The 27,871-nt window shown below is 45.2% G+C and overlaps 1 protein-coding gene across 4 annotated transcripts; it reads left to right on the forward strand.

Moving 5' to 3' along the window:
• The first annotated feature begins 1,455 nt into the window (after window positions 1-1,455).
• Window positions 1,456-27,871, forward strand: ttc39b (tetratricopeptide repeat domain 39B). Of its 4 annotated transcripts, none has more exons than XM_023965803.2 (19): window positions 1,456-1,780; window positions 9,549-9,583; window positions 13,681-13,785; window positions 14,200-14,331; window positions 16,199-16,269; window positions 16,343-16,410; window positions 18,268-18,332; window positions 18,409-18,514; window positions 18,586-18,651; window positions 18,728-18,836; window positions 18,926-18,993; window positions 20,718-20,777; window positions 21,037-21,198; window positions 21,290-21,381; window positions 22,132-22,252; window positions 22,331-22,442; window positions 22,878-22,995; window positions 23,073-23,189; window positions 24,560-27,871. In XM_023965803.2, the coding sequence occupies exons 1-19, from the start codon at window positions 1,736-1,738 to the stop codon at window positions 24,654-24,656; spliced, it is 1,749 nt and encodes a 582-aa protein (XP_023821571.1). In that variant the 5' UTR covers window positions 1,456-1,735; the 3' UTR covers window positions 24,657-27,871. The 4 variants fall into 4 exon arrangements, with proteins under 4 accessions (XP_023821571.1, XP_078792925.1, XP_078792924.1 ...); XM_078936799.1 differs by having other exon boundaries at window positions 1,504-2,048; XM_078936798.1 differs by having other exon boundaries at window positions 1,590-1,775; window positions 9,547-9,583.

Below are 27,871 nucleotides of genomic sequence, written 5' to 3' on the forward strand. Positions count from 1 at the left end.
CATGGTTAAATCTGCTGCTACGGCGGTTTTGGAGGATCTGGAACCAGGAAGACTGGAAAGAGGGACACAAAGGGCCCCAGACCTGAGCGACTGGTAGAACCATGGAGGCGTCACGCTTTCACCACTGCTGGGACGATCTTCAACAGGAGAAGAGGGACGCGGTGGACGACAAACTCCTGACCCCACCGTCCAGCAGCTCTTCTCTGTGCCTGAACTTTGTGGGTTTCTTCAGGGCCTTTGACAGCCTCCATCGTGACACACTCTGGCCACTCCTGCGACACCACGGGGTCCCAATCAAAGTGACCCAACTGATCCAGAACGTCCTGCCGGTTGTCCACAGGGGACAACGACCAGACGCTCTGACAAGAAGACTGGTGTACGTCAAGGATGCCTCGCATCACCGTTTCTGTTCCTCCATGCCATCAACGGGTTGATGAAGACAACCGACAGAAAAGAGCTCGCCATCCAACGGACCCCCGGTCTCAGCTAGACGACCTGGACCTGACCCGACCTGGACCTGGCCCAGCTCTCACTGAACCGGATCAGAGGCAGGACATTAAGGCTGCACCATTGGCCGTGTGGTGAATGTAAAGGTCCGGACTCAGGGGCTCCTTCACCGGACTGAAGACCACCTGGAGATCACATCTCCTCCCAACTCGCACCAGAATTCACCTGTTCAACTCAAACGTCCCGTCTGTCCCACAGACAGAATCACGGAGAACAACTGAAACCAAGAGAGGTGAGCTTCATCGGTTCTAGTCTGAGAAGAATCCTGAAGATCCACCGGCCTGGAACCATCAGCAACACAGAACCGGGGCGGATGCCCTATGGAGGCAGAGGTCAGAAGGACCCTCCAAGAAAACCAGCATCCCTCGCCACGGCCTGATGTGGAGTCCTGAGGCAAAAGAAAGCGAGGAAGACCACGGACCACATGGAGGAAGAGGTTCAACTATTATCATTTAGGGTTTGTTGTCTTCACATATTTGGTCTTTTTATTATGATTCCAAACGTCTCTCAGTTGTGATTTCATTCTTTTTTTTCTTTTTTTAACTTGTTCTGTCCAACAGCTGAGCAAACAGATCAGAGCTGAAGGCTTTTAGTGTTGGACAGGTTTACTATCACAAAAAGAGGTTATATAGCTTCGACAAACCAGAGTGTAGATTTGTATAAACCCCTTTTTGTTGTATTATTTTTTATTTATTTGTTACATTTAGTGTGTGTGGGGAGGGAGAGGAATGTGAGGGGGTGGGGGTGGAAGAGAGGTGAGAAAGTGGGGGATACAAGCACTGATTTGGATAAGTTATTATTTGAAGCTGTAACAATTATACCAGATTTGCTGGAAGGACAAATATTACATCAAAGGTGGAAATCTGACACGATTTCATTCTGACTGAACATCAGTGTCCAGATGTCAGAAGTTCCCGGTGGAGCCTTTGGGTCGCAGCAGAGAGTTTGTGGGCGGGGCTTAGGGGGACACTGCATAACCGAGGGGCGTGTCCACGCATACCTTCCTGGAGGTGTGTTCGGTCTGAGCTCCAGAGACGACGGCCTGTTTTTATTCTGAAAGTTGACGGAGGAGAGCGGACCGGAAGCTGCGTGTCCGAACCAAAGACCCACGGAGCGGAACCGAACGTCTGCGGCGGGAAGCAGAGGAAAATGGGACCGGAGCTGCTGTGAGAGCGACCGACCGACCGACACGCAGCCGCCGCGGAGGGAGCCCGGCCGGCCGCCGGGGATGGCCCACGTAGGCAACGGAGCGTCCGCGGAGGAGGAGGAGGAGGTGAGAGCCCCCCCGGTCCCGGAGCGGCGCGTCCCGCGCCGGGTCGGTTCCGGTACTGACCCGCTTCACTCTGTAAACGCGGAAGAAAAACTGGTCCCAGGAGCGTGATGAAGCTGGGGCGCGCGCGCCCGAAACCCGAACCCATCCGTGGTGCTACGACGTCACTGCCTACCTGTTTGGTAACGAGCATCTTCTCAGAACGGAACCAAAGCGGACCAGAGAAATCCGGTTCGAGGTTTTTACTTTCGTCCTAAAACGGTCACAACACGTGAGTAGCCGGTGTGACGTCACAGAGCATTTTTGTTGAGTCACTAAAAAGTGAAGGACAGATGATGGACAATCAGGAACCGGAGAAACGCAGCAATTCCTGCTCTGATTTGAATCTGGATCCGGTTTGAATCCACTACAACTCTGATTCCAAATCCGGTTTCTTTAGTCTGGGATAAAATACAGACAAACAGAACCGACCCGGTCCATTTAGTGAAACCTAGTGGCTTCAATAGCAGAACCTCCTGAAAAGGTTTGAACCTGAATCCAGATTTGGTTCTGAATGAGAACTGAACTGGTTTCTGTAGCCGATGTCTGCATGCTGTCGTCCCAACGGGAATAAAGACAGAATCTGGAATAAAAGTGGAACGTCGGGTTCTGCTCAGACACGAGAACATGACAGAACTCGTCTTTCTCATGTTGTTCTGGTGAAGATCATGAGGGTTCTGGGTGATATTCTGTCACGGCGCCGTCGCCATGACAACCGTCATCCTGTCAGAGAGGAGTCTCTATAAATCTGTCAGATTGACGGTCAGGAAGGAAGCCGGTCTGAAGCAGAACATCCTGACAGGACTCTGGCGAAGAACCGGTCCTGAGAAAAAGAACCCAATTCACTTCCAGACTTCTGCAGACGTGCAGAAGCTGTTGTGGTTGTTCTGGTTCCACTTCGCCGCAGGCCTTTGGGTCTTCTCGTCCAGAAGTTGGTCAATAATCTGATTAACCAGAGAACTGGGTCTGCCGGGTTTCAGGTCCAGAGGAAACCTTGTGACTGGAATCTGGAGCAGATTAAACGTTACTGCAGGGACACGTCTTTGGTTGGGTCGGATTTGACTGCAGAGCACTTCTGCAGCAAGAAACCAGGTCTGCGGCTGCGCAGACAGTTATGCAGGCAGATGTGAACCCTCATGAAGCAGACAGCAAACTGGGTCTGCCGCTGCGCAGACGGGCATGCAGACAGATGTGAACGTACATGAAGCAGACAGCAAACTGGGTCTCCAGCTGCGCAGACGGGCATGCAGGCAGATGTGAACGTACATGAAGCAGACAGCAAACTGGGTCTCCAGCTGCGCAGACGGGCATGCAGACAGATGTGAACCTGCAAGAAGCAGACGGAGGAACCAGGTCTGTTTGTTTCTGTGGCTCCTCGTCAGTTTGTCTCCCGGCTGCAGGTGAAGGCGTCTGCGGTTGCTTCCTGTCAGAGGCAGACTTCCTGTTGGATGCTCGGGCAGACGGTGAATCCACCAACTGCCTCGGATGCAGGTCTGGACTACAGAGGCAGAGATGAGCTGCAGCCTCACAGACGTGCAGATCAGGGCGTGAAACCCTGGAGGGGTCGGACTGCAGCTCAGACGGGGTTGCGGGTTCGGTTCCTGCACTCCTGCTGCTCCTGTCGTGGCTGCAGTGCTGCAGCCTTCAGGGTGAATGCAGAGGCGCTGGGCTGGTGTCTGTGGTTATCCATCTGCAGGCTGTAAGCAGCTTTGACTGAGGTGACACCGGCCTGTGGGGGCTTATGCAAATATCAGGTGTGGTTCAGCCACGCCCCCTCTGCTCAGGTGAGGGTGAAATAACGTCTGCTTCTGTAAACGACGCAGACTTTCAGAGTTTGTCCTTCAGGGCAGAAGGATTTGAGGTTTAACCTCCAGCTTTCCTGTAAATCCAGTATTTTATTCAGGCGGGAAACGCCTGGAGCGGCGCTGAAGGACCTCTTTGTGTTACAAATAACCATCTGAAGGCTCCTCCCCCTTTTCAGAGCTGCAGGATGTCAGCTTTTTACCTAGAAGAACAGATGCACTTTTCACAGAAAAGTCTTTCAGGTCGCCTCACATCCACGTGTGAAGGTTGACCCCTCCCCTAAAGGAGCGCTGCCCTCCCGTCATTTAAGAAATGAAAAACCCTTCTGTAAACCAGACTGAAATCATGCTGGCATAATGCTGGATGGAATCATGTTGGACAGATGATGAAATCATGCTAGAATCACACTAAATTCATGCTTACATCACGCTACAATCAGGGTTCAGTGAAGGAGAGCGTTGCTCTGGAAACCTGCTGGACTGGACCATCTGCGTCTTCTGTAGCTCCGAGTCTTCCGGCTTCCTGTCTGCTGGTTTTCTCTGTAATGGCGGCGTTCAGAAGAGGACCTGCAGACCTCCTGAACACGGGTGCTGCTGAAGGGGCGGCGGGCAGCGGGCGACCTGTCCTGACCTCTCATGTTTGAATCCAGGTTTTAGTTGGATCTGTTTGGAGCTAAATGTCCTTAAACGCATCATTTTGTGGACTTTCAGCTTTGGATCTGTAGGATTTTCTGTTGGATTTGGCTGCAGAAACTCGCTTTAGAAAGCAGTAATATTTGAGTTTTCTGATAAATCTGTGGTGTGAGGAGTTTATTAGAGTTCAACAGCAGAAAAAACCTCTTTGATGTGATTCCAGCTGAAATATTTTTAGTTTTTTTTTTTATAATTTCTTGGTGAGATCCTTCTGGAGCTGTTTTATCTTTTTATCTAATGATCTCTGTTCAGACAGATTTGGAAAAAACAAACCAACTTCAGTCAGTTTAGACTTTGTCCACCAAAAACTAAGTAGCTCTGAAATACTCTGTTACATAAGAGTAGGATTACTTTGATTGACTGCAGTGCTGCTGAAACAAACACTGCTGGTTTCCGTTGGTTGAGGGTTCTTCTGCCGTTTTTGGTTGGGAGCTTCAGGCGGGCTGGACTCTGGTCCATCTGAGCAGCTTTGTCTGGGACTTCCTCATGGACGTCTGGAAGTGCTGAGCTGTCCCATAATGCATCATTGTCTGGCTGACAGACGCTCCTCTTCACTCCCAATCATCTCATTTCACAGAAGCTCAGCTGACTTCAGTTTGAAGAGGATGATTGTTTACCAGAACCCAGACGGGACGAGGAACGGTACAAACTCTCCTCCTCTGCTGTCACCTTAACCCTTTGAGTGCTGAACTGTAACCCGCCCAAAACACCCAAAGGTGTGACTGGAGATGACCAAAGTTCACCTCTGTGACCAAAGTTCACCTCTGTGAGGGCTGAAAGACAAAGTCGCTAACACTTCCAGAATCAACTTAAAAAGGGACTTTAGGTGAAGAATGAAAGAGTTCTCTCAGGGAGAACCGCCTAGATCCTTAAACACCAGAGACCAGGAATGAAACACACGACTGAACCACCAGAACTCGACGGCCACTCACCCAATCAGACGCCATTCCAGCAGCTCCAGTCAGAGCACAGTGACTGACCTTTAGATCAGTGTGGACCTTCTTTGAATAACCATCAAAGGGTTCTGAGAAAAACTGATTCAAACTGGTTTTGTAAACACTTCACTTCTGTCTAGTGTTGTATATCGGTGGTGAAATCTGTTTATAAACTAAGAGTCACGGCAATTCAAGGATCGTCATCTAAAGCTCAGTTGTTGGAGTTTATCGAGCTCAGTAGATGGTGGGAGGGGCTTAGTGAAGGGGAGTGGACTGAGTTGTTCTGTGGGAGGGGCTTAGTGAAGGGGAGGGGGCTGAGTGGTACTGTGGGAGGGGCTTAGTGAAGGGGAGGGGGCTGAGTGGTACTGTGGGAGGGGCTTAGTGAAGGGGAGGGGGCTGAGTGGTACAGTGGGAGGGGCTTAGTGAAGGGGAGGGGGGCTGAGTGGTGCAGTGGGAGGGGCTTAGTGAAGTGGACGAGGGCTGAGTGGTACAGTGGGAGGGGCTTAGTGAAGGGGAGGGGGGCTGAGTGGTACAGTGGGAGGGGCTTAGTGAAGGGGAGGGGGGCTGAGTGGTACAGTGGGAGGGGCTTAGTGAAGTGGACGAGGGCTGAGTGGTACAGTGGGAGGGGCTTAGTGAAGGGGAGGGGGGCTGAGTGGTACAGTGGGAGGGGCTTTGTCTTCATCGTCAGCTGAACCTGTTCTGATCCGGTTCAGGAGAACATCGTCAGCTGAACTCTAAGACGACTGAAGCTGAAGAGGTTTCACTAGAAGAACAGCTGACTGAAGGGTTTTCTGTCTGCAGAGGTTAAAGATGATGGAACGGCTCTAAGAGTCAAACGTTGAGTTTTCTCCTGGGGGGTCATCTGAGCCTCTTTCTCAGTCAGTGGGAGCTGAGCGGTTCAGTAATGGAACACGGTGCTGAAGTTCATGACTAATTGATAGGAAAGGTGCTGATGTCACTGGAGAACTAAATCATGTTACGTTTCTCTCTGTTGGACTTTTTACTGCTGTTATAAAATGGACAGAATTAAAAAGATAACTTTTGAAAGACCTGTTCACATGTCAACTATCTAACCTGACAGAGGATTTACTTAGTGAAGCTCCGCCCATCAGACCTCCATGTGGTTGGCTGGCTTCATTCTATTTTTCTGGATCTTTATTGTGTTTCAGGCCAAAAAAAACCTCAACTTTATTGTTGAAAGAACAGTCAGAGTTTCAGCGTTAAAGTCCGTCTGCCATCATCTTCTGGTCTGTTTTTAGTCGTCTTTTCATGATGATGATGCTGTTTTTAGCCAGAATCCAAAGACCTGTGTTGTTTTCTAAGACATAGTTTCTGTGGGGGGGACTTTAGGCTCAGAGTGAGCCCACCCCACTTCCCAACATCATTTGTCTAAATGCTCTCCTGCTAGCTTATAGCCCCTCACAACCAAATGCTAATGCATCAAAAGCATTTGAATACAGAAATATCCAGAAGTACAACAATGTTCTTCATGAACTAATCATGGTGGTTTTAACCACTTCTATCCGGGTCGGTCTTGAACGTCCTCATGAAGGTTCCGGCCTTCAGTTCAAGCTTTGACCGATGTCTGCAGGTTGGATTTCATCAGCAGTTGTTCCTCAGGGTTGGTCCTCCATGAATTCAGAACTTAAGTCTTTGGAGACACGTGATCTTCATCCGTGGATCCGAGGTTCCTTTAAGACGCGCCGCCGTCTTCACTTCAGATCTGAAGTCATCTTGGACCAAAGTGATACTTCTTCATGATCCAGAAGATCTATCAAAGTCCTGCAGGGAGAACCGCAGCGCCAGAGAACCACCTTCTTATGGATCTTCTCTGTGTCGGTTCTGAAATGACTACTGAGTGTCAAAGACACCCCCTCCCCCCGGTGGTCTGGTTTTAATCAGCGGTGCCCCCGCCGCTGTGGTTCTACCATTTCCTGTCCTAGTGATCTTGAAGCAGCAGGAGGTGAAGCTTCAGACGTCTCTGTCTGGTTTTAAAACTTCCTTCAGAGCGCAGTGGAACTCGGCGGGATGTGGCCGTTCTGCAGCGTGACGGGTTCCTCGTGACGCGTTGAACCAGTTTTCATGTGGAATGCTGCAGCAGACACGGACGGCGTGTTTGCATGAGGAGTCTCCGCCTCCTCCAGGTTCTGCTTACGTTCCAACCGCTTTACATATGCAAAGACCAGCAGCAGAACCTTAGAACTGAGAACTGCAACAGCAGGAAGTCAGAAAGTTCTTTCAGACGGAACCAGAACCAGAACCGCAGATTTGGGTGATCAGTCCGGAGCATGGTTCTGTCCGAATTCCTTCCCTAACCACTACTTAGTGCACTATATAGTGCCTTTGCCAGTTTGTAGTGCTGTCCAGATGAACAATTCCAAAACCCAGAGCCCTAGAAATTTCCCAGAAGTCTGTGCAGAAAAACCAGTGTGCATTGATGCTCACCAGATTGGTGAATATAGACCACAATGCATTGCATCAGAACAATTTTTGCCAAAAAATGTATTTAAATTTAATTTTTTTAATAACATTTTTATCTTCAGAAAACAGTGAACTTATAAATCATCGTCACAAAACGTTCATATTTATTAGATATTATCTTAACGAGGACGTCGTTTACATTTTATTTTTAAAGTAGTGAGCACGGTGTCTGAATCTCTTTTAAATTCCAGGGCACTACATATTCTTTTAGTCATTAGGGATTAGGGTGGGAATTCGGACACAGCCGTGGTTTATGGTCAGATCTTTTTATGTCCCACAATCCCTGGCGGTTCTGCTCCAGACGCAGCTGAGCTCTGGACCACAGCCGGCGGTGGGATCTGCCTCCGGAGCCACTGCAGCTGGATGCCGTTATGTAAGGAGTGACTGGGCTGCTATTATTAGCTGTTACTGAGGAACACCAATGAACACGCAGTCCTAGCCTCATCAGAGAGGACGGTCTGACCCTCCAGATCCACGTCCTCCGATGTGACAGGCACTGGGTTCTGGAGGTTCTGAGGCAGAAAGGTTTGAGTAGAAAATGTTCTAGGAATCGGGGCGTCTGCTGCGTCGTGTCCTCCTGCACATCAGTGCTGCTGTTTCACTTCTAACGATCCAGCATGTTCCTGCTGTGTGATGCCAAAATAAAAGCCCCGAAAAGGTTCTGAGGTTCCAGGAGGCACTAAAGATCCAGCAGGACTGAAGTCCTTCCTCTGGGGAGAGAACCAGGATCTGGACAGATCCCGCTCTTCCACAGCTTCCCAGTCGGGGGCGCTGGCATTTTTAACCTGAACAGGTGGACCCGGATCCACTGGATCCACAGTCGAGTTTTGGTGAGCTTTCACACCTGTCGACCCAAACCGTATCCATGGCGACCGGTTCTGGTGTGGATTAGACCAGAGCCAAAGGTGACGGTCCGATGAACCCTTTAACACCGATCTTTAACTCCAGCGTATCGAGTTGCACAGCGGCGCATCAGAATTATGGGATTGACGTAAGCGGTCTGAGAGGAATGATTCGTGTGTCGCTGGTGACGTGTCAGCTGTGAACCCTTTAACTCTGTCAGAGGAAACCCCGCCTGCACCTTTTTATCCGTATTCATGACACCATTACTACAAATATGTTTAATGAGTGAAATCTTTTGTCATTTTGTCAGAATAAGGCAAATTTTTAAAATCATTCTAGAGATGGTCTTTTTTCATGTTCTATTGTGTGAAATAGCAACAAAAACAAAAAACATATTAGTATTTAACCTTTAGATGAGCGGATCCAATGACAAAAAAAGAATTTATAACAAAACAGCACAAGAAGTTGGTTTGTCTGGAGGATTTTAGTTTTGTTCTACATCTTCTTATATTGCAAGAATAGAAGTAATGTTGTTTGTTTTAATAATATGTTGATTTGGTGGCAGTTTCTGTTCAGTTTAAGGTCAAACTTAACTCCACATACTGAACACATCCAAGCCGGGCGACTTTTGTAGAAAACTCTCCTTTCTTGATGTCCACGAATCAGAAGAAACTCTGAATGCAGACAGGATGATGTGAATCAGTGACAAATCAGTGGCACCATTTATTTTCAAATTAACCTCTATGAATGTCTTCATACTCTCCAAAAAAACACAAAAAGGAGGAGAAATCGTTGGTGAAATTCTAACTATGATGTGGAGAGCAGTTAATAGAGAACAAAAACATGTTTTTATTGTTTTTAAATTATTATAAATCTTTCAAAATGCAGCGTTTTTTTCTGAGGTAGCTGTGTGTCAGTAATGCTGGTTTAAAAAAACGTGTTTTTTGTGAAACTAATGCGTCTCCGTTTGTGTTTCAGGACTGTTTCGAGGACGCTTTCGACCGCACGCCATCGTGAGTACATCCTCACTCTCACACATTTCCTGTCTGCTTCTCGCTGCTCCTTATCTCATCTTTTCTCACATCCTGGCTCAACCGCTGACTTTCTCTCTGCGTTCATTCTCTTCTCTGATGCCTGATGGAGAGCTGGTGAGGTTGAAGTGTGTTTCCAGATAGAGCTTTGTTTACATAAGGTTTTGTCAGGGGTTGGGTCATGATGTGTGGGTGTTTGGCGCTAACGCACAGATCAGAGTTCACGCCCAACAGTGGGACAGCAGTGTGAGTGTTTGATGGTGAACCTCAGTCAATGATGTGTCTGAGTGATGAGTGCACGCTCATGATTTCCTGTTAGCCTGTTTGTGTGTGTGTGTGTGTGTGTGTGTGTGTTTACTCGTTTTTGGTACTAATGGGGATACATAAAAGTACAGGCCCTTTTTGGGTCCGTAAACCAAATCGTGACCAAAGATCGTCCAAGAACACTTTAGACTTCTAATGAAAATGGGTCAGAGCATTTCTAATAATTAGAATTGTTCATTTAAAGAAAAATGTATATTGAATCAGTAAATCAGCTGATTGGGGTGCAGAGAAAAGCAGCTTTGTGCTAATTGGCCATCAGACTGTACAACTCTTCTGTATGACTAGGCCAGCAAACATTTTTAATTTCTTTATCTAATTATTTATTAATTTATTGTTTGTGTTTTTTCTTTCCATCTTTATGTTTTCCTCTTGATTTGCCATGACGACTGAATTTCTCTTCTGTGAGTTTAATAAAGTTCAATTTCGATTTGATTCATAATATTTGTGTAAATATGTTCATATGTAGACTGAGAGCTCTTCTTATTTGTTACATCCACAAAACTTCAACAATAGTAAAATGTTCAGAGAATATTGATAAATTAAATTATAAACTTCTTTAAGTTTGTTTTTACATGGATCAGAGAGGTTTCAATAATGTGGCTTTAGCTTGTGACCATGAAGTTAATCCTTTAACATCAGAGTTATTGCTCCAGTGTTGGTGTTCTTTAAGCAATCATAACTCTTCAACTGTTGATGCAAGTCATGTCATTCTATTCTGGAGCTGAGTAAAGCCGTTTTGCACTGATGGTTTACAGTAGTGGAGTGTATCTACGAATATCAGCTGATTCCAACAAGGAGAAAGGCAGGATTGGAATCTGTTGGAATTACATTCACTGCTCAAACAAAGAGTTACGGTGGCTTAAAGAACATGTTATTTTGCTGTCACCGGGGACGTTTCCAGTGTTAAAGGGTTAACTGTGTGTGATGTTGGATAGAATTATGGACCTCATGACATAATGGCATCAGGAGCCTTTTCTTTTCCCTTTCGGAGTTGCCACGGCCAATCAGCTTCCTCCGTCCAGCTCTGTCTTCTGCATCCTCTACCAGCAGCTACCTTCATGTCTTCCTTCCTCTCTAGACCTGTGGCAGCTCTAGACTCAGCATCCTTCTACCTATTATGGCATTTGGTGCTGAAGTACTTTCAAACATAAAGTGTTGAATTAAATCTGAGTACAAACTAAGAGGTTAGTTAGATAAAGACGGCAGTCTGTTATTATCGTAAGACATGTTTGTATCCATGAACTGGTTTTATTCATGGTTTAGGGTTTGGCTCACTTTTGTAGAAGTTATTTTGCGGGATGCCAGTGTTAGCTTTTTGTTTTACGGTGCATTGTGTTCTGCATCCTTTCGGCTGTTTGGCTGTAGACCAATGACAGTCTATCTTCTATCTGCCGTTCCTCCTGTCCAGAATGTGTTCAGTTCACTACATGTACAAAAATCTTCAATCTGTTCTTTTCTATGAAAGATTGAGAGTTCAAAGATTGAGAGTTCAAACAAGAGAACATGTCTGTCTGAGTAGTGAGGAGTTTTACCGCCTAGAATTATTGTAAATCAAAGATGAGCACAGATTTCACCGATCGCAGATGAACTCCTGTGATAAACGAGAGAACACCACCTATCATCTCCGCTGATGCTTCTCTGTAAGCAGTCTGTAAATTACTACCACAATAAAAGACAGGAACACTCGTAAATGGAAATGTTCAGGCTAAACATTGAACCTAAAAAGGCTTTTAATCCTAACCCGAGTGTTTCATTCTGAGCTTTTAGACACGCTTGAGGCGTTCTCATCCAAACTGTGTCCGGTTACATTTTCTACAGCAGATTTCTTGCAGATCACATGGCGTGTCATGTGACCCAAAAGGAGGATGTGGTGTGTAAAATGATGAGTTAGTTGAATTAAATTATATTTGCTACAATGGGGCTGTAGGATGTTTGTTCCCTGTGACAAATATTTAAACAAATGACAGAAAGTACTGCTGTAGGTTCAAGTCCTGTAAACCAGGTGCTTATAGTCCAGTTTCATGAGGGGCAGAAACGTTACACCAAACATGATTCATGTCAACCATACAGCCCTGAAAACCTGCAGAGCAGCTGAGAGGCTACGACACGTGTGCAGCTCTGAGCACGCTCTGTGTTACTGGAAGGTGATGTTTAAATAAAGCTGTTCTGTCTTGCCCACATTCAGAGCAATTAAGTCGTTAAAGGCAGTTTAACAAAGGAGACAACGGCTACGGCCAGGAGCGGCTGCAGTGCAAGTCTGTGGTTCAGATTTACTGTCCAAATAAGAAGGGGATGTGGGAGGGGCCTAAAGAAAGCACCTGAGCAATACGTTTTCAGGTCTTCATGAGAGAAGAAGAAGGTGATAGTTTGACATGCTGTTGCATTTGTAAGTTGGTCACATGACTTTCTGATGAGCAATGTTAGAAACTACGACATACATGATGAGTTGGTTTGTTCTGGTGAGTCCATTCAGCAGTGAGATATCTTCTCAATTACATACGAGGCTGTTTGATGTCGGACACTAAGCTTCCTGTAAGACCAAAGGTTTCAGTTACGATAGAGATTTAGCATCTACTGGCTTCAAATGTCATTGACTTCTTCCAGAATCGTTCATTCTGGCGTTTTACCAACACCCATAAACAAATGAGGGGATGACTTTGCTCTATGATTTACAATAGAATGAATGTGAGACAGTTTGTCAAACCAGATTTTCACAAACACACATGACACACAAACCAGATGGTTGTTTTGACACACCCTAGAGAGGAGTTCTAACAAACTAGGATTTGTTGACGATCTCTTAACCCAAAGGCCACACCCTTTTTAGGATTTATTTTGTCTTCAAATTACTGAATAAAACAAGTTTTTTTAAAGTTTTTTTATTGACTCAGTGCAACAGCCTTAGATATTAACGCTTTAACATCAGAACTTCAGCTCCAGTGTTTGATGTTATTTGAAGTTTCCAACTATTTATGTAATTAACTTAATTCTAACAAATTCTGATGAACGGAACAGCAAACTAGCGCTTATATGCAACATTTTACAGTAGTGAAAGGTTCATGCAGTCAACATAAATTAGCCGATTTACTAATTTAAAGTGTAGCATATTGGCACAAAGCGGCTTTTCTCCGCATCAGAATCTGTCAGGATCATAAATCAGCAGGAAAGTGAAGTTTTAGCCATCAAAAGGCAGCTTTTATCACATCATTTAACGTGATTTACGCCGTCTTGTGTTGTCCCAAGATGGGCGTAGAAAGCGGCGTTTGAACACGTGCAAACCGAGCATCCAAAAAGCCGTTCTGGCTCGTTCAAAATGGCGTTTTGTTGTCATATACCGGGGTCAAAATGCTGTATTGTTTGAATAAATTGGCTAAAGCCGAAGATGATAATTAGCATATGTCTCTTTTATAATTGTAGTCATTTGTTTGTTCCTGTATGCTGTGTGTGTGAATGGGGGGGGGGGGGGGGGGGGCAAGGGGTGGGTTGGTTTTCCCTTTCCTTTCTTTTTGTATTTTGTTGTTTTTATTTTTAATTGTAAAGCGTTTTGAGCTAGGATTAAACCTAACCAAAGGAGAATCCTGTTCTTTGAAATGACCTTGGATTGATGGTTAATGGGTTGTTGGTGTCTCAAACCATCTAGAGAATAGAGACGTCTCATTATTTTATCTTTTAAACAGCTTTAAATGACGGTTGAAATGTTCCTGTTCAGGTTTTACTCCTGAAAAAACGCCCTCTCTACGTTTTCGTGTGTCTAGGACATGTCGGATGGACCTGCAGACGGCCATTCAGGAGACCCAGTGTGCCCTGAACCTGGTCCTCAACAACAAGTTCTCTCAGGCGCTGGACCTGCTAAAGCCATGGTAACGGCGTTAATGTAGACTCCCGTTTAACACTGTAGTGACCCCGCCCACCAAGCAGGCAGACATCTACTTTTTCCAGTCATTCGAACATAAAAATGTTTGCTTAACTCCTAATTGCAGCTTTATGACTGCGATAACCATATCTGTGTTCCACCTGTAAGGCAGGGCTGTCCATCCTGTCTGCCATGGCGCTTGTCCCACTCACTGCTGCTTACCTGCTTCAGGTGTGTCCAGCCAATCAGAACCTGGAATTACCTTATCCAGCTAATCGGCAGCAGAAAGAGTCAGGTCACCTGGAAAACAAGCGAGATGGCGGATCTGTGGGACCGGGGTCGGGCGGCCCTGTTGACAGTACGGCTGTTATCGCTACAGCTGACCGCGCGTTTGCTGTGTACTTCTGCTCTTTTCCTGAAGGTGGAGGGACAGCATGTACCACGCTCTGGGCTACAGCAGCATCCTGGTGATGCAGGCAACCATGACCTTCGAGCAGAGAGACATCCAGGCGGCCATGGCCACCATAAAGGACGCCCTGCAGACCTGCCAGAGGTGAGAGGACCGGAGGCTGTAGATGGGCTGACCCGGTGGTCATGTGACTCAGCGGTGTGTCGGGTTGGGAAGGTCACGATTTTGGGCTGACGTGATGTCATCATACACTTACCCTGAAGGTTTTGAACCCCCATAAGACATTTTTTAAAGTGTGGGTGACATGGCCTATTTTAATAAGCCAAAATATAGTAAATAGTCTCTATTTCATGTTGCGATTGTATTTAATATATTTCGAAAAAGAATAAATAGCGGAAAAAACGCGATATAAACAACGAGGACGGCCGCCGGCTTCACGCATTCCGCCGACTTCGTGCCGCCATGTTTGTGACGTAACGAAAGGCAGACAACATGGCTAGCACCGATAGCGAAGCACAGAGTGATGCTACCGTCTCTATTAGCGATTTATCATCAGATGAACAGAAAGATGAAGAGGAAAGTTGCGGAGATTATCATGATGATGAGTCACTTTTGCAACCGTATCGATTCGAACCCTTTTGCGAAAGTGAGGAGGATATAGCAGAAAGTAGTAGGTCTAGTGATGCCGATGACGATAGCCAGCATGAAGATTCGGCTAGACTCCAGTAAGTCTAAAAAATGTATACAATTAAATTACTCCACTTACCCTAAAATATACTCAAAATGTCCCCTTTTGGCCTAATCTAAACAAAGGTAAACACTGGTTTTCAACCCAATTTACAAAATAAATGTCACAAAATAAAAGTTTCCCAGATATTACTACTCTTTAGTTAACAAAGTCACTGTATACCATTAACAACTGTGGAACATTAACAGTTTTACCTGTTTGAACCAGTTTGAAACCTTTTCTCGCGCGCGCTCACACACACACACAGTTCAGTTTACTCACGGTACCGGCACCTCAAAAGCAAAAGAAAAAAAAACGTTGCAGGCCTGTTGCTTCTCTTGCAAAACATTGAGTGCGTTGAAATACTCCAGTTGGATCCAAGGACAACAGAAAACACGACTACTTCGCCTCAATGTGATCCATCGTGATGCACACTAGCTTAGCAGCCTCCGCTCCCGACTCCAGCGCCGTCCTCTCCGACCCAGAAAACGGCTCGCTCGCTTCCAGCTCACCCGCCTTTCTTCGACTCAGAAGCCAAGATCCTCCTCCCAACTCTCCGTTCAAAATTCTTCGTTTGTGTCCCGGTTTTTGTCCCTTCGAAAACGCAGACTTCTCTCCTGCAGATCTGGAGGGAAAAATCCTTCGCCGTCCACCTTCTTGAACTTTCCCCTTTTCAGCAGCGTTTCTTGTTTTGGGAGTTTATACACAGATACACTTTCACTAGATGTATTGCTACATCCAGCTGCCACACAACGACTTGGCATGTTGATGATTAACAGATTTAAACACGAGAGAAACGAAGACTACCTGTTTTGTTTACATGCTGTCCGAAGCGGAACTGCGAAAGTCAACGCCTTTCGTGACGTCACAGGTCATATCGAGGTCACTTCCAGCCTGCGCTCTTAGCGGCAAATTCAAATCTCTGATTCCTTCGAAAGATGTCTATTATTCATATGCTTCGGATTTTTTTCGACGCTAACTATTGGTATCAATAGAATCAGCGTTTAAAGGGCTTTTTTATTTGACAAAGTTGTTCAAAGCATGGCATCCACACTTTAATGTCCTTAGCGGTTACATTTTCTTTCCACTATAGGAACTCTTCAGTCGTTGACGCGATCAGCAGGATTCCATTTTATCATTTATTTGACCTTTATTTTACCACTGAGACAAGGCCTCTTTTTCCAGGGATACCTGGAATCCACTGGATTCTGACATGGACATGTGGTGATGTGCGACACTTTACATCCGTAAAGCTTAAGATTTAAGGATTGAAACTGTCTGCAGGTTCAGGAAGAGGAACTCCGTGGTGGGATCTCTGTCCAGTCTCATCAGCAGACAGGCCAACCTGCAGGAAGGTAGGTGTTCCTCCACGCTGGGGGTGGGAGGAACTTCACACCAGGAGGTTCACACTGCTGCTGTTGTTTTCAGAGGAGATGCATGCAGAGCTCTGCTACGCCGAGTGTCTCCTGCAGAAGGCCACGCTGACATTTGTGCAGGTCAGAGCGCCGCCGCGACCTCCAGGTGCAGCTCACGCTGGTCTGTTGGTCCTCAGAAACATGTGTTAGGACTGTTTTCAGTAGATTGTGTTCACTTTAGCTTCCTGGAGGATTTCAAAATAAAGTTTTGGTATAAAAGTGAAGAAATTACATCCTTAAAAATGACATTAGTGATGACACCAGCAAAACAGAAGCTGTTGACAGGTGCAGCTCTACAGGTAGATGGTCTGTTTAGAGAGAGAGGCTATCATTCCAAAAATGCTTTAGAACTCAGAAAAGCTAAGACATTTAGTAAAAATTTGGATTTTTCTACATATAGAAATACTTTATTTACAACAGTCCAGAGAAAAACATGGATTCTTTCACCTGTGTGTCTTCAAACTGGTTTTGAAACTCAAAAAGGAAAATTTGTTGTCATTTTAGGAACTCCATTCATTTAGTTAGTTGTTGATTCAAGTTGATCTCAGCTGAGTTTGGCTGCTTCTGATGTAAAGTCCCTCTCCGATCATCTTCTGATTCAAAGTCGTTCCAGCGGTCTTCTCATTATGATGATGCAGTTTTATCCAAAATCCAAAGACCTGTGTTGTTTTCTAGGACCTAGTTTCTGCAGAGCGGCAGGAGTTCATTAGAAATTCACCTCTGAGATGTGGGTGGGACCGTTGGCGTGGAGTAAGCCTGGCCCCCCTTCCCATCATCCATCTTGAACACGCTCCCTTGCTAGCTTACAGCCCCTAACAACCCCAAGCTAACATCAGCAGAAGTGTCGTAGCTTTCCATCCGTCCAGTTCTGATCCAGATTCCAGCTCAGACCAGGAAAACAAAGATGTTCATTGATCTGTTTGTCTGACAGTTGATGATCAGAATGGAGCAGAGCAGTTTAGGGCCTGTTTCCACATCACAAATACAATCTTTTTCTATCTGCTCCTGATTCATTACAATTTATATAAAGAAAAATTCAGAAATCAAATATTGATCTTCATTTTCTTTACATACAGAGTTAACTATTGACTGGATTTGTGGGGCACTTTCTGAAATGCAGGATCCTGCACACATTTGAAAAATAGTCCTGACTCCGCCCCTTTATCACAGATTTTACGATCCATTTCGGCCAACAACGCTCCCATGAAAACCATTTAAAGCTTGTCTCCGATTCTTTCTATGGATCTGTTGCTGCATTGAACGGACTACAGAAGTGTGTGATGACTGAAACCAAAACATTTAAGAGCATCACAAACGCCACCTGAAATCTGGGCCAGCATTTAGTCTGGAATGAGTCCCACCCTAACCCTACTCAACTTCTGCCCCTCGCATGGTGAGGGACAGGTCATCGATGAAACGAAGCTGGGATGAATTTAAGACGAAAAGGGGAGGAGCCAGAGATCTTAGTAGAAATATCTTTTGGATTTTATAAAAAGGTTGTGAGTGAGATACCACCAGAATTTAGTCTGTTTCTAATCTACAAGCTAATATATCCAGTGCATAAGAATGAACCGTTTCACCCAGGGGTCCCCAAATCCAGGCCTAGAGGGCCGGTGTCCTACATGTTTTCCATCCAACCTGCCATTGAAGCTCCTTTACTGGCTAAACACACCTGATCCAGGTAATCAGCAGAACATAAGGCAGTGTTTCTGGAAAACTGGAAGCTGGCTGGTCTGGATTTGGGGACCCCTGGTTTAACCGTTTGACAGCACAGCTTTAGCTAATACGCAACACCTTACGGTAGAGTTTACGCAGTTAACGGAAACTAACCAGTTCTGACGCCAGGAAAAGTGTCTTTTCCTGGCGTCAGAATCCCTTGGACTGACGTTTGGGAATGCCACAGTGTGTTATTCAGGCTTTTCTGTCCTGACCTTCCAGGATGAGAACATGATTAGCTTCATCAAAGGAGGCATCAAGATTCGAACCAGCCACCAAATCTACAAGTGAGTGACGTCCGCCGGACAGTATTTCATCAATGTTTGGAGGAAAAACGAACGATTCTGATTATTTCTTCCACAGGGATTGTCAGAACGTGCTGTCCATCACTCAGGGCGTGGCCCAACAATCCGAATTGTTCAGGCAGTTTGAGGGCGGAGTCAAGCTGGGCATCGGGTCCTTCAACCTGGTGGGTCACTCGGACGTTCTTAGGGTTCTAAGGCATTCATGCTAACCTGCCGCCGTGTGCTCTGGTTCCAGATGCTGTCACTCCTCCCTCAACGGGTTCTAAGGTTGCTGGAGTTTATCGGGTTCTCAGGAAACCGGGTCAGAACCTCCTGCAGCTGATTTTCCAAAGTGAAGGAGAACTGTGATGAAAGCTGACTGTTTTGTTTTTCTGCAGAGGTTTGGTCTTTCCCAGCTGAGAGAAGGCGCCTCCAACCACAGTCTGCGCTCCATCCTCTGCGCCTTCACCTTACTCTTCTACAACACCTATGTGTCCCTCATCCTGGGTAGGAACCGTCCTCATCCAGACCTTCTCCAGGAGTTCTCGTTGTCTCAGTGAAGCTTTACTTTTGCTTTGGCCTTCTTGCCTCATTAGGAACGGGGGAGGGGGACCTGGCTGAGGCTGAAGCTCTGCTGGAGCCGTACCAGGAAAAGTACCCAAAAGTAAGTCCTACAAGAAAAGGAGCGTCTGCATTTGTTCAGTAAAACCTAGAGGGATAAAAATCCAGAGCAGTGATAGCTTTCATTTGGGAGCCAGTTTAGCTCGTGCTGGTTTGCGGCGCCTTCCATCCGTGAAACCAGGGTTCGACTCCAGGCTGCTACCTGTTCCCTTCTCTACCTCTGCCGGTTCCAAGCCCGGTTTGAGAAGGTTGCGTCAGGAAGGGCATCCGGCGTAAAACATTGCCAAATTTACCATGCGACTCGTTCGCTGTGGCGACCCCTGATGGGAGAAGCCGAAAGTGGAAGAGAGAGTGATAGCTTTCATTTACGTCAAGGCCGTGTCCCACAGCACAGTACATATGCATATTGTCCACGAATGAAGTGTCGGCCTTTCGTGATAAATAGATGTAATTCATAAATGGCGTATACTTATATAGCGCTTTTCTACCTTCCTCAAAGCCTCAAAGTGCTTTACATTCACACACACATTCACACAGTGGTGGCGGCTCCGCTGCTGTACACTGACGCCAACCTTCCACCAGAACAAGCTGGGGTTCAGCGTCTTGCACAAGGACACTTCCACACGTGGGCGGGCAAGGCGGGAATCGAGCCTGCAATCTTCTGATCAGAGGTCAACTGCTATACCGCTGCCGCCCGGTTGAGAACTACACAGTTTACTTGTATTTAACGTAGTTTATATTATATTGCATAAATCTTTTGCAATTGTGTGGGATTTTTCTAGAGGCATACACAAATGTGTGTCTTTCCAGGACCGTTCCACCAATGTATACATTATATATCATGTATACGGCATGGATTAAACATTTTCTGTTACAGTTTTAGGCGACGTTCACACGAATGCGATCCATGCAGCCAGTTTCAATGTTTACTCAATGTTCAGACGCCTTCAGAGGTGCAGTTTGAGCGCCGGACGCAGCGCGTCAGCAGCAGCGTGTTTGGAAGGTCGCTGCATGATGTTTCCAGAGGTCAAATATTTGAACGCTGATTCAATTGTTCAGGGACTCAGTGTTCAGCAGGTGGTTCCAAACCCAACATGAAGGAGAATCTGATCGTTCCCCTCCTGAACTTTATGATCGATTTATTATTTGCATGGAGACGATAAAACTAATTATAATTAAAAATAATAATAATTATTGGACAGCAGTGAGTTTTACGTCCAAAGATGGGTGGAGGACGGGGATTGGACATGCTGATCACGTTTGGTGACGTAGAATTACGGTTTACAGAGTCGGTTTCCTGCTGAAAGTCCTCAGAAGTCCAGATTAAAGTCCTCTGGATCTATTTCTGCTGAACTTTCTCTAAAGACGGTGAACGCAAAATAATGAATCTGCTCTCAGAGTGACTGTAACTCTTTGGTTATTTATGCCATTAATAGAATTCCAACAGATTTGGACATGAAGAAAATTGGCTTTGTTTGAAAAACAGCAAAAAGCTGCAGAGAAAATTGGCAAATGAGCTGCTTTTCTGGAACTGTTATTTATGTGAAATCTTTATGACTTTGTGTAAAGTTCCCTGAAGTGTTGCATATGTATGTGTGTATATATATATATATTTATATATGCCAGATTTAGCTGCAATGACATTAAATGCTTGAATGGTTGAAGAGATTCAGAGATGATGCGTTGATGCTCTGATGATGAAGACGGGTATCGAACCCGTTCAGCTCGGCTCTCATCATTGATTTGATTCTGAATGTTTCTCCTCAGGGATCCATTATTCTGTTCTACTCGGCTCGGATTACTTCACTGAGAGGAAATCTGGAAAAGGTTTGGACATTTACACAACTTCAGTGGAAGTCTGACCCCCTCCCTTAAATCTGCCCCCCCCCATCCCAGCATTCTTCTCTTCTCATCTTTTTCAGAATCTAGATTCAAATAAACATTTCTTTGATGTTCATTCATTTAAAGTTTCCATCTTTCCACCAGTAGAAATCTCTGGTTCTCATGTGTTCTTGCTCTGACTGAGCGCCCTTTGCTCACTCTTCTCCTTCCCGCCCCCCGCTTGGCGCTGTGGCGTGTCTTCCAGGCGCGAGCTCGCTATGAGGAGAGCATCAGCAGCCAGCAGGAGTGGAAGCAGATCCACCACATCTGCTACTGGGAGCTGATGTGGAACCACTCCTTCCAGCAGGAGTGGCAGCAGGCGTACCGCTACGCCGACCTGCTCTGCCGGGAGAGCCGCTGGTCCAAGGTCAGTTCCTCCGCCCAGTCAGTGGTCACCATTGACCCAGAATTAACGGAATCCAACGGACGCCGGCGGTGTAATGACCTCCACTCTGCAGGCCATCTACGTGTACCAGAAGGCCGCCATCCTGAGCATGATGTCGGCGGAGGAGGTGGAGAGGACTGGCGAGGATCTCAGGGCGCTCTTCAGGTCCGTTTGCCTCCAAGACTCCTTTAACTCCACAGTCCCAGACCTGCTTTTGGTCTCAGACCAGTTTAATGCCAGACGGCGTTTTCAGGGACTGGCCGACGCTGGCGTTCCGCTTTCCCTTAACCTGTAAGGGAAACGTTAAGGGACATTCTGGTTTTCAAATGATCCTACATGAAATCCAGTGTAAAAGTAGAAATGTATTCAATTCTTGATTTTACTTTGATTAAATGGGTTTCTTAGGTTAATTAGGTGAAATGACTGGATTTGTCATAGAATAGCAGTTTAGCAGTGAGACGGTTTCATTCAGGTTCAGATGATCCTTCAGGACAAAAAGATTCATCTGTTGGTTTTAGATAAGGTTTAATGCAGATTTCCTTTATTTTGAAGGCCAAGGCTCTTCTTTGGTTTCCTGTCTGACTCTTTTCTGCCTAAAAAAATGTTTTCAGAAAAATTAACGTTACTAGTTTTGGGGTTTTAATTAACCGATCAGAGCAGCCAATTTAAGAGAGTAGAAAATATATCTAAACAGATGACTGAGGAGCAGGTTTAGACCTGCATCCAGAGAGAAACTCATCCGGAGGTTTCAGAAAATGAATCAGAAACCAAACAGGTCATACATTTTATTCTCTGTGGCCCGGTACCAAGTGACCCACAGAGTGGTACTGGATTGTGGCCGGCGGCTGGAACCACAGAACCACACCTGAAACGTTTCAGAAGAAGACCCGCTCTGAGATCCAGGTGTGTTTACAGACAGGTGGAGGGGCTGAAACAGCGTCTGGCCGGGAAGTCCATCCCCATGGAGAAGTTTGCCGTGAGGAAGTCCAGGCGCTACAAAGCCTCCAACCCCGTCCCCCTGGTCGTCCCCGCGCTGGTAAATGCAGCATCAGAGGTTCTCTGGTGAAACCGGCTTTGAGTGATTCCTAAATGCTGTTTTGGGGGGGTTCTGCAGGAGATGATGTACGTCTGGAACGGCTTCACCATTGTTGGGAAGAGGGCCGACCTCACAGAATCTCTGCTGGTGACCATAGAGAAGGTGGAGGAGCAGCTGCTGAAAGACCCCAGTGAGTCCAGCAACAGCAAAACGGTTCATCTCTAGACCGCTTCTGTTCAGACTGAAGCTGGTTTGACTCCGGTTTCATGTCAGCTAATGTCCTGACCTGTTAGCATAGGATGAACCTCGCTAACACAGATTTTTTTTAAAGAAATCCTGGGATCCATGTTTGTGGAATTCATTCACTGTTGAGACGCCTTTGAGGTCAACGTTAGCATTAGCATTAGCATGCTACATCAGCTTCAGCTACAGCAAAAGAGGAACTTCATGTGGCCCCCGTTTCCTACTGAACAGAATGACCTGGTTGTGTGTAAAAAGCAGAGATTCTGACGCTGAACAGCTTCAAATGTACTAAATGTTTCTGGTTCCTGACCTTACATTTGTGTCCAGAACATCACGGTAACTGGTAGTACTGTACAGCATAGAAACGTCTGCCCGTCCTCAGATCCGTCCGAGTATCACCCTGATGACAGCTGCCTGGTCCAGATGCTGAAGGGGCTGTGCCTGAAATACCTGGGCAGGTTCCTGCAGGCTGAGCTGTGCTTCACTCAGGTGCTCTCCAGGTAAACCTGCCTACTCTCTCACCACGGCCGCCTTGACCGAGGAAAAGGCTCATCTTGAGTTGTGTGTTCCCTCGCAGTGAGAGTCGGATCCGATACGATCACTACTTGGTTCCCTTTACGCTCTACGAGTTGGGTCTGCTGCACAAACAGCAGGGAGACTTCATCAAAGCCACTACATACATCGAGAAAGCCAAGTAAGTTCTGCCCGTCCAGGTTCCTGCAGCACCTTCACGGACTGAATCCAACTGCAGCTCAATGTACCAAAGTAACATTTTAATTCAGCCAGTGAGGGTTTGGTTATTCAGCAGAACTCTTCATTTGTTCACAGTAGGATCAACCCTTTAACGCCAAAGGTTTAGCAACAGTGTGGAAGTTCTTTGAATTTACCTCATCGACTGTTTATGCAAATATTGTAACTTCAAAGGATTCTGAAGTAGACAAAAGCAGCTTTGCTCAGATATGCAACACTTTACTAATGTAAATGTACTAATGTAAAGTGTAGCATATCTGCACCTGACATCCGTAAAGTGCAAATGTGCAGCACTTTTGTATGGTTGCTTACATTAGTAAAGTGTTGTGTATTGGAGCAATACATTAGTAAAGTGTTGTGTATTGGAGCTTTACGTTTGTAATATTTTGTGTATTTGCACTGTTCATCAGTTAAATGTTGCATATTGGCTTAAAGCTGCTTTTCTCAGCTCCAGGTTGTATTTGAATCATGTTGGTGACATACGTGGTTGAAGACTTAAGATCTCGGGCTGTGTCCTCTCACTAGTGACAGCTCTGCTGTTTGTGGGTTAAAGATATGACGGAATCAAACATGAGCCTGAATGAAAACCGTTTCAGAAGCAAAGATCTCCTCTAACATGACAGAAATCTGAGCCAGAAACCAAAAGTCAACTTCAGCGCCACCGTCTGCTGTGTCTCCGTTTGTTTTGAATAAATACTAATGACTTGAAAATTCTAGAAATTAGGGATTGAACAGATCCCAAAACTGACAGTTCAGATCATGTCATGGTTTTAAAGTCAATCTTCAGATCAGAAAACAAAAAAGTATAAAAGAAACCTAGATACAATCCATGGCACGTGTGCGCCGAGCCGTGACTAGTGATCCCTGCAGGTCCTGGATCATCCGTGGTCCGTTGACTCCTATAAAAAACTCAGAGGTGACGTAACTGACAGTTCATTTGACTGAAAATCAATAAACTGCTGTTGACCATTGCAGTCAGCTGATGATAATGTTATGGCTTTACATGATCGCTGGAGCAGAAAGGACATCTGACAGAGGTCAGGGTCAGAGGCGCTCCAGGTCACATGAGGTTCTGTCCTGTACAGTCTGGAACTCTCAAAGGTTTCACAAACTCAAAGTTACTTCATTTAAAGTCTTTTCTTTTTACCATTTTTGAGATTTTCTAAAAATTGTTTAATGGATGAAAACTTCATTTTCTCAAAAAACCAGTGTTTAGATATTCTGGTTTAAGGTTGGACTGAACATGTTTGAAGTTTGTTTTTCCAGGCTGACTTCCGGGTTGATCCAAACTCTGCTTTGGTCTTTTCCCATCAGGATGAACTACAAAGACTACTCCATGGAGTCCAGACTACACTTCCGGATCCACGCCGCCCTCAACAGCCTCAAAGGCTCGCCTGTCAGCACCCCATAACAATCTCAGCGTTGGATGAGGAGTTTTCAGGGTTTGAACTTCATCAGCAGGGATTTCTTTAGTGGCTGTAAACTCTACGTTAAACAGTTTGCCGTTTAGAAAACTGAGATTAAAAAAACTCACTTCTTGAAAAGACGCAAGCTTCCTGTTAGCATGGGCCGGCCTAGCGAGGCTTGCGGCGTGCTAGCTGCACACGTCATTCAGCGGTCACGAACATCGCTTGATCAGGAAGAAGGACGAGTTTTCCAGACGCTCTTTCACTATAAAAGCACAAAGAATTATCGACCATTCCCTTCCCAAACCCGCTAAAAGATCAAAAGGAAACTAAAGTGGAATTTCTGTTTAGTGTGAACCAAACCTAAAATCACAGCTTTCTGGTTGAAAAAGCTATTTTTAAGACTTCATGGCCTTAAGTAACGTTTAAGCTTCTGCTTCTCATCGACTCTTCTGCCTCTGAACTGCAGCGTCAGCCAGCTCACATCTTCAAAATGATACTTACTACTGTTCTGCCATCGCTTTCCAGCTGCTCCGCTTCCTCTGATTGGCTGTTATTGCATCGTTTTATCCATTCACTGAGTCACACATTCATCTTACTTCAGGTTTGTCTGGTTTACAGCTCAGACAAAACCTAAGTTAAGAAGTAAAAATGGCGTCTGCCCGGCTGTTTTTTACAGACTCTAGCGTTAGCATACCTGTACCACGCCAGCGTTAGCCGCTGTTATCTAGCATTTGCTTCGTTTTTGCTTCATACACATGTTTAGATCTGCTGCCATAGAATTTTCCAATGATGTGACAACCAGCGGATAAATCAGAGGAACGCAGACTTAGCATGTCACATGCACCACATGCAATCTATCACTACACCCCAAAAAACCCACTAGGAAAGGATTCAGACACAGTTTGAAGACACAGTTACACACTACAAGACACAGTTTATGACTCTATCAAAGACAAAAGCTCTGTTAGCGATGGCTCAGGACACGCTCGGTTTAGAACCACTGATTCAGGGTTGGCAAACAGAGAGTTGAGATTCAGAAATCGTAAATGACGAAAAAAAGTTGATTTTTGTCCGAACATTTGGGAAGGAGTCGGTAATTTTATTTTCAGGGACACGCAGGTTTTAACGCTTCCTATGCCTTTCGATTTTTCTTGTTGGTTCTTTCTTTGCTCGCGGTACGGCCTTCTCACCGAACGTGGCTTATAGGAACAGAGTGCAATCCCCTCATCCCTAACCCTAACCCCACAGACCGTCTGCACACGTGACGGAGACAACACACATTTTATGAGCAGCAATAGAAGCAGCTCTGCCGTGTTTCTGAGTCTTTCCCCTCCGTCTGTGTCCAACTGGAAGTTTGGGTTTTCCTGGAAATGGAAAGCAGCTTTTGATCTTAGTTCACCATCAAGTGCGTCAATTAATTAATATCATTATTGTATTTTTTTACCAAAGTATCTGCTTGATTTAAACGAATCATTAATCTGGAAAACCCAAACGCTGTTTTCTCATCTGGATCATCGCTTTTCCAAAGACCTAAGCCTTCTTCTGTTTTCTTCCATTATTCCACAGTAAACAACTTTAGGCTTTTATTTTGAAATGAAGCACAAGTATCGTTATCTAAAAGTCCAAATGAAAATGTTTGTTTACTTTAACCGGATGAGTTTGTCAACAAAGAGCAGTGGAGTCAAGCTAGCCCCGTCTTTGCTTCCATTGGGAACATCCAGGAGAAAGACCAACGTTTCTGTTCTACTTGAAGATCTCAGGAGTCAAACGTTCTTCTACTTCATGAATGTATCCACCAAAAGACCAAACTGTTGCTGAATGACTTTTATGTTTCTGTGCCTGTAAACTTTGGATCTGTCTTGTTTGTTTGTCAGAAAAAGTCAGCTTTGAACAACCGAAAGCTCTAAAAGCAAAGCAGATGGAGAAACCATCGTTTGCTCAAGGGTTGTGGCAATGAAAACCCAGCGACGGGCCGACAAAGCGCCCAATGACTGGTTTTAACTAGCACTGCTGGAGTAGAAATGAAAATAACGATTTCATGTCAGATGAAGGAATCAACAGCAGTTTTTATGGATGTATGCTAATGCTAGCTGCATTAGCGTAGCACTAAAGCACTGCCTATTTAGCATTAGCGGTACACACCAGTGTCAACAAAGTTAAAGAAATCTTAATTCTGCTTTTAATGTTTTTTATGTTCATGAATACTGTTAATGTTCAGATTAGCACAAAGGACGAACACTGCCTACTGCGCTAGCATTGTATTACTGGTTCATTCCCACGTTAGCTGACGTTAAGTTAGCATGCTACTGCTGGTGTTGTTTGTTTGTTGAACTAAAATAAACAGAAAAAAAAATTGCAGTTTTAAAGTTTTTAACATCTACAACCGAGATAACCACGAACAATAAAGATCGCTTTCTTCTTCATCCGACTATCATACAATTGCTACGCTACATAGAGGAAATGCTAAATATTCTATATTAATATAAAACTGATTTTCTTGCATCAAGTTGCTTTGTTAAGATTGGCAATTATATCTTTATTGATAAGTACAAGTTAAAAGTGGGATGTATGGTGTACTTCATAGTTTATGGTCATGCATACGTCCCAACTAGAAGGAATAAAATGGTTCAAGAACCGGCGTGTCATGTTTCAGAGAATGATCCTGTCAGCGTGTTCAAAGTCTGGTTTTGGCAATAAACCTGTTTCTTTGTAACTTTTCTTTTTTGCCATTGGTTTGTTTTCAAGGTTAATTTGAAAAGAAATGTTAAAAATAATTTTCCGGTTCATCTGGAGTGACTTCACTACCTCAACCACCTTCAGTTTTTGTGCTTTTCTATTCTTTTCATCAGATTGGATTCTCCGACGGTTCTATTTGCTTTATTTCTGCCTCACATTAAAGTCTTTGTTTTGTTTTGGAATCCGTGTGTTGCAGCAAACACAGAACTGAGGTATTTTGCTGAAACAAAGCACATTTTGAGCACAAATGTCATTGAAATTCTTGGTGTGTTCATACAGGTTACAGAATAGTTTCAGTCAGGTTTGTTGTGACCGCTTGTGTTTGTGTTGTGTGTCTGTCCGTGTTTGTGCTTTGTGACTATGTTGTTGAATTTGGAAAATGAGAGAGATTTCTGCATGTTTCTGTTTTACCAACATGACTGAGTGCAAAGCGTCATGCTGATGTTGGTGAGAATTCGGTGCAATAAAAGTCAAACCTGAA

Source organism: Oryzias latipes, chromosome 18 (assembly GCF_053564925.1).
Source record: "Oryzias latipes strain Hd-rR chromosome 18, Olatipes_Hd-rR_3.1".
NCBI lineage: Eukaryota > Metazoa > Chordata > Actinopteri > Beloniformes > Adrianichthyidae > Oryzias > Oryzias latipes.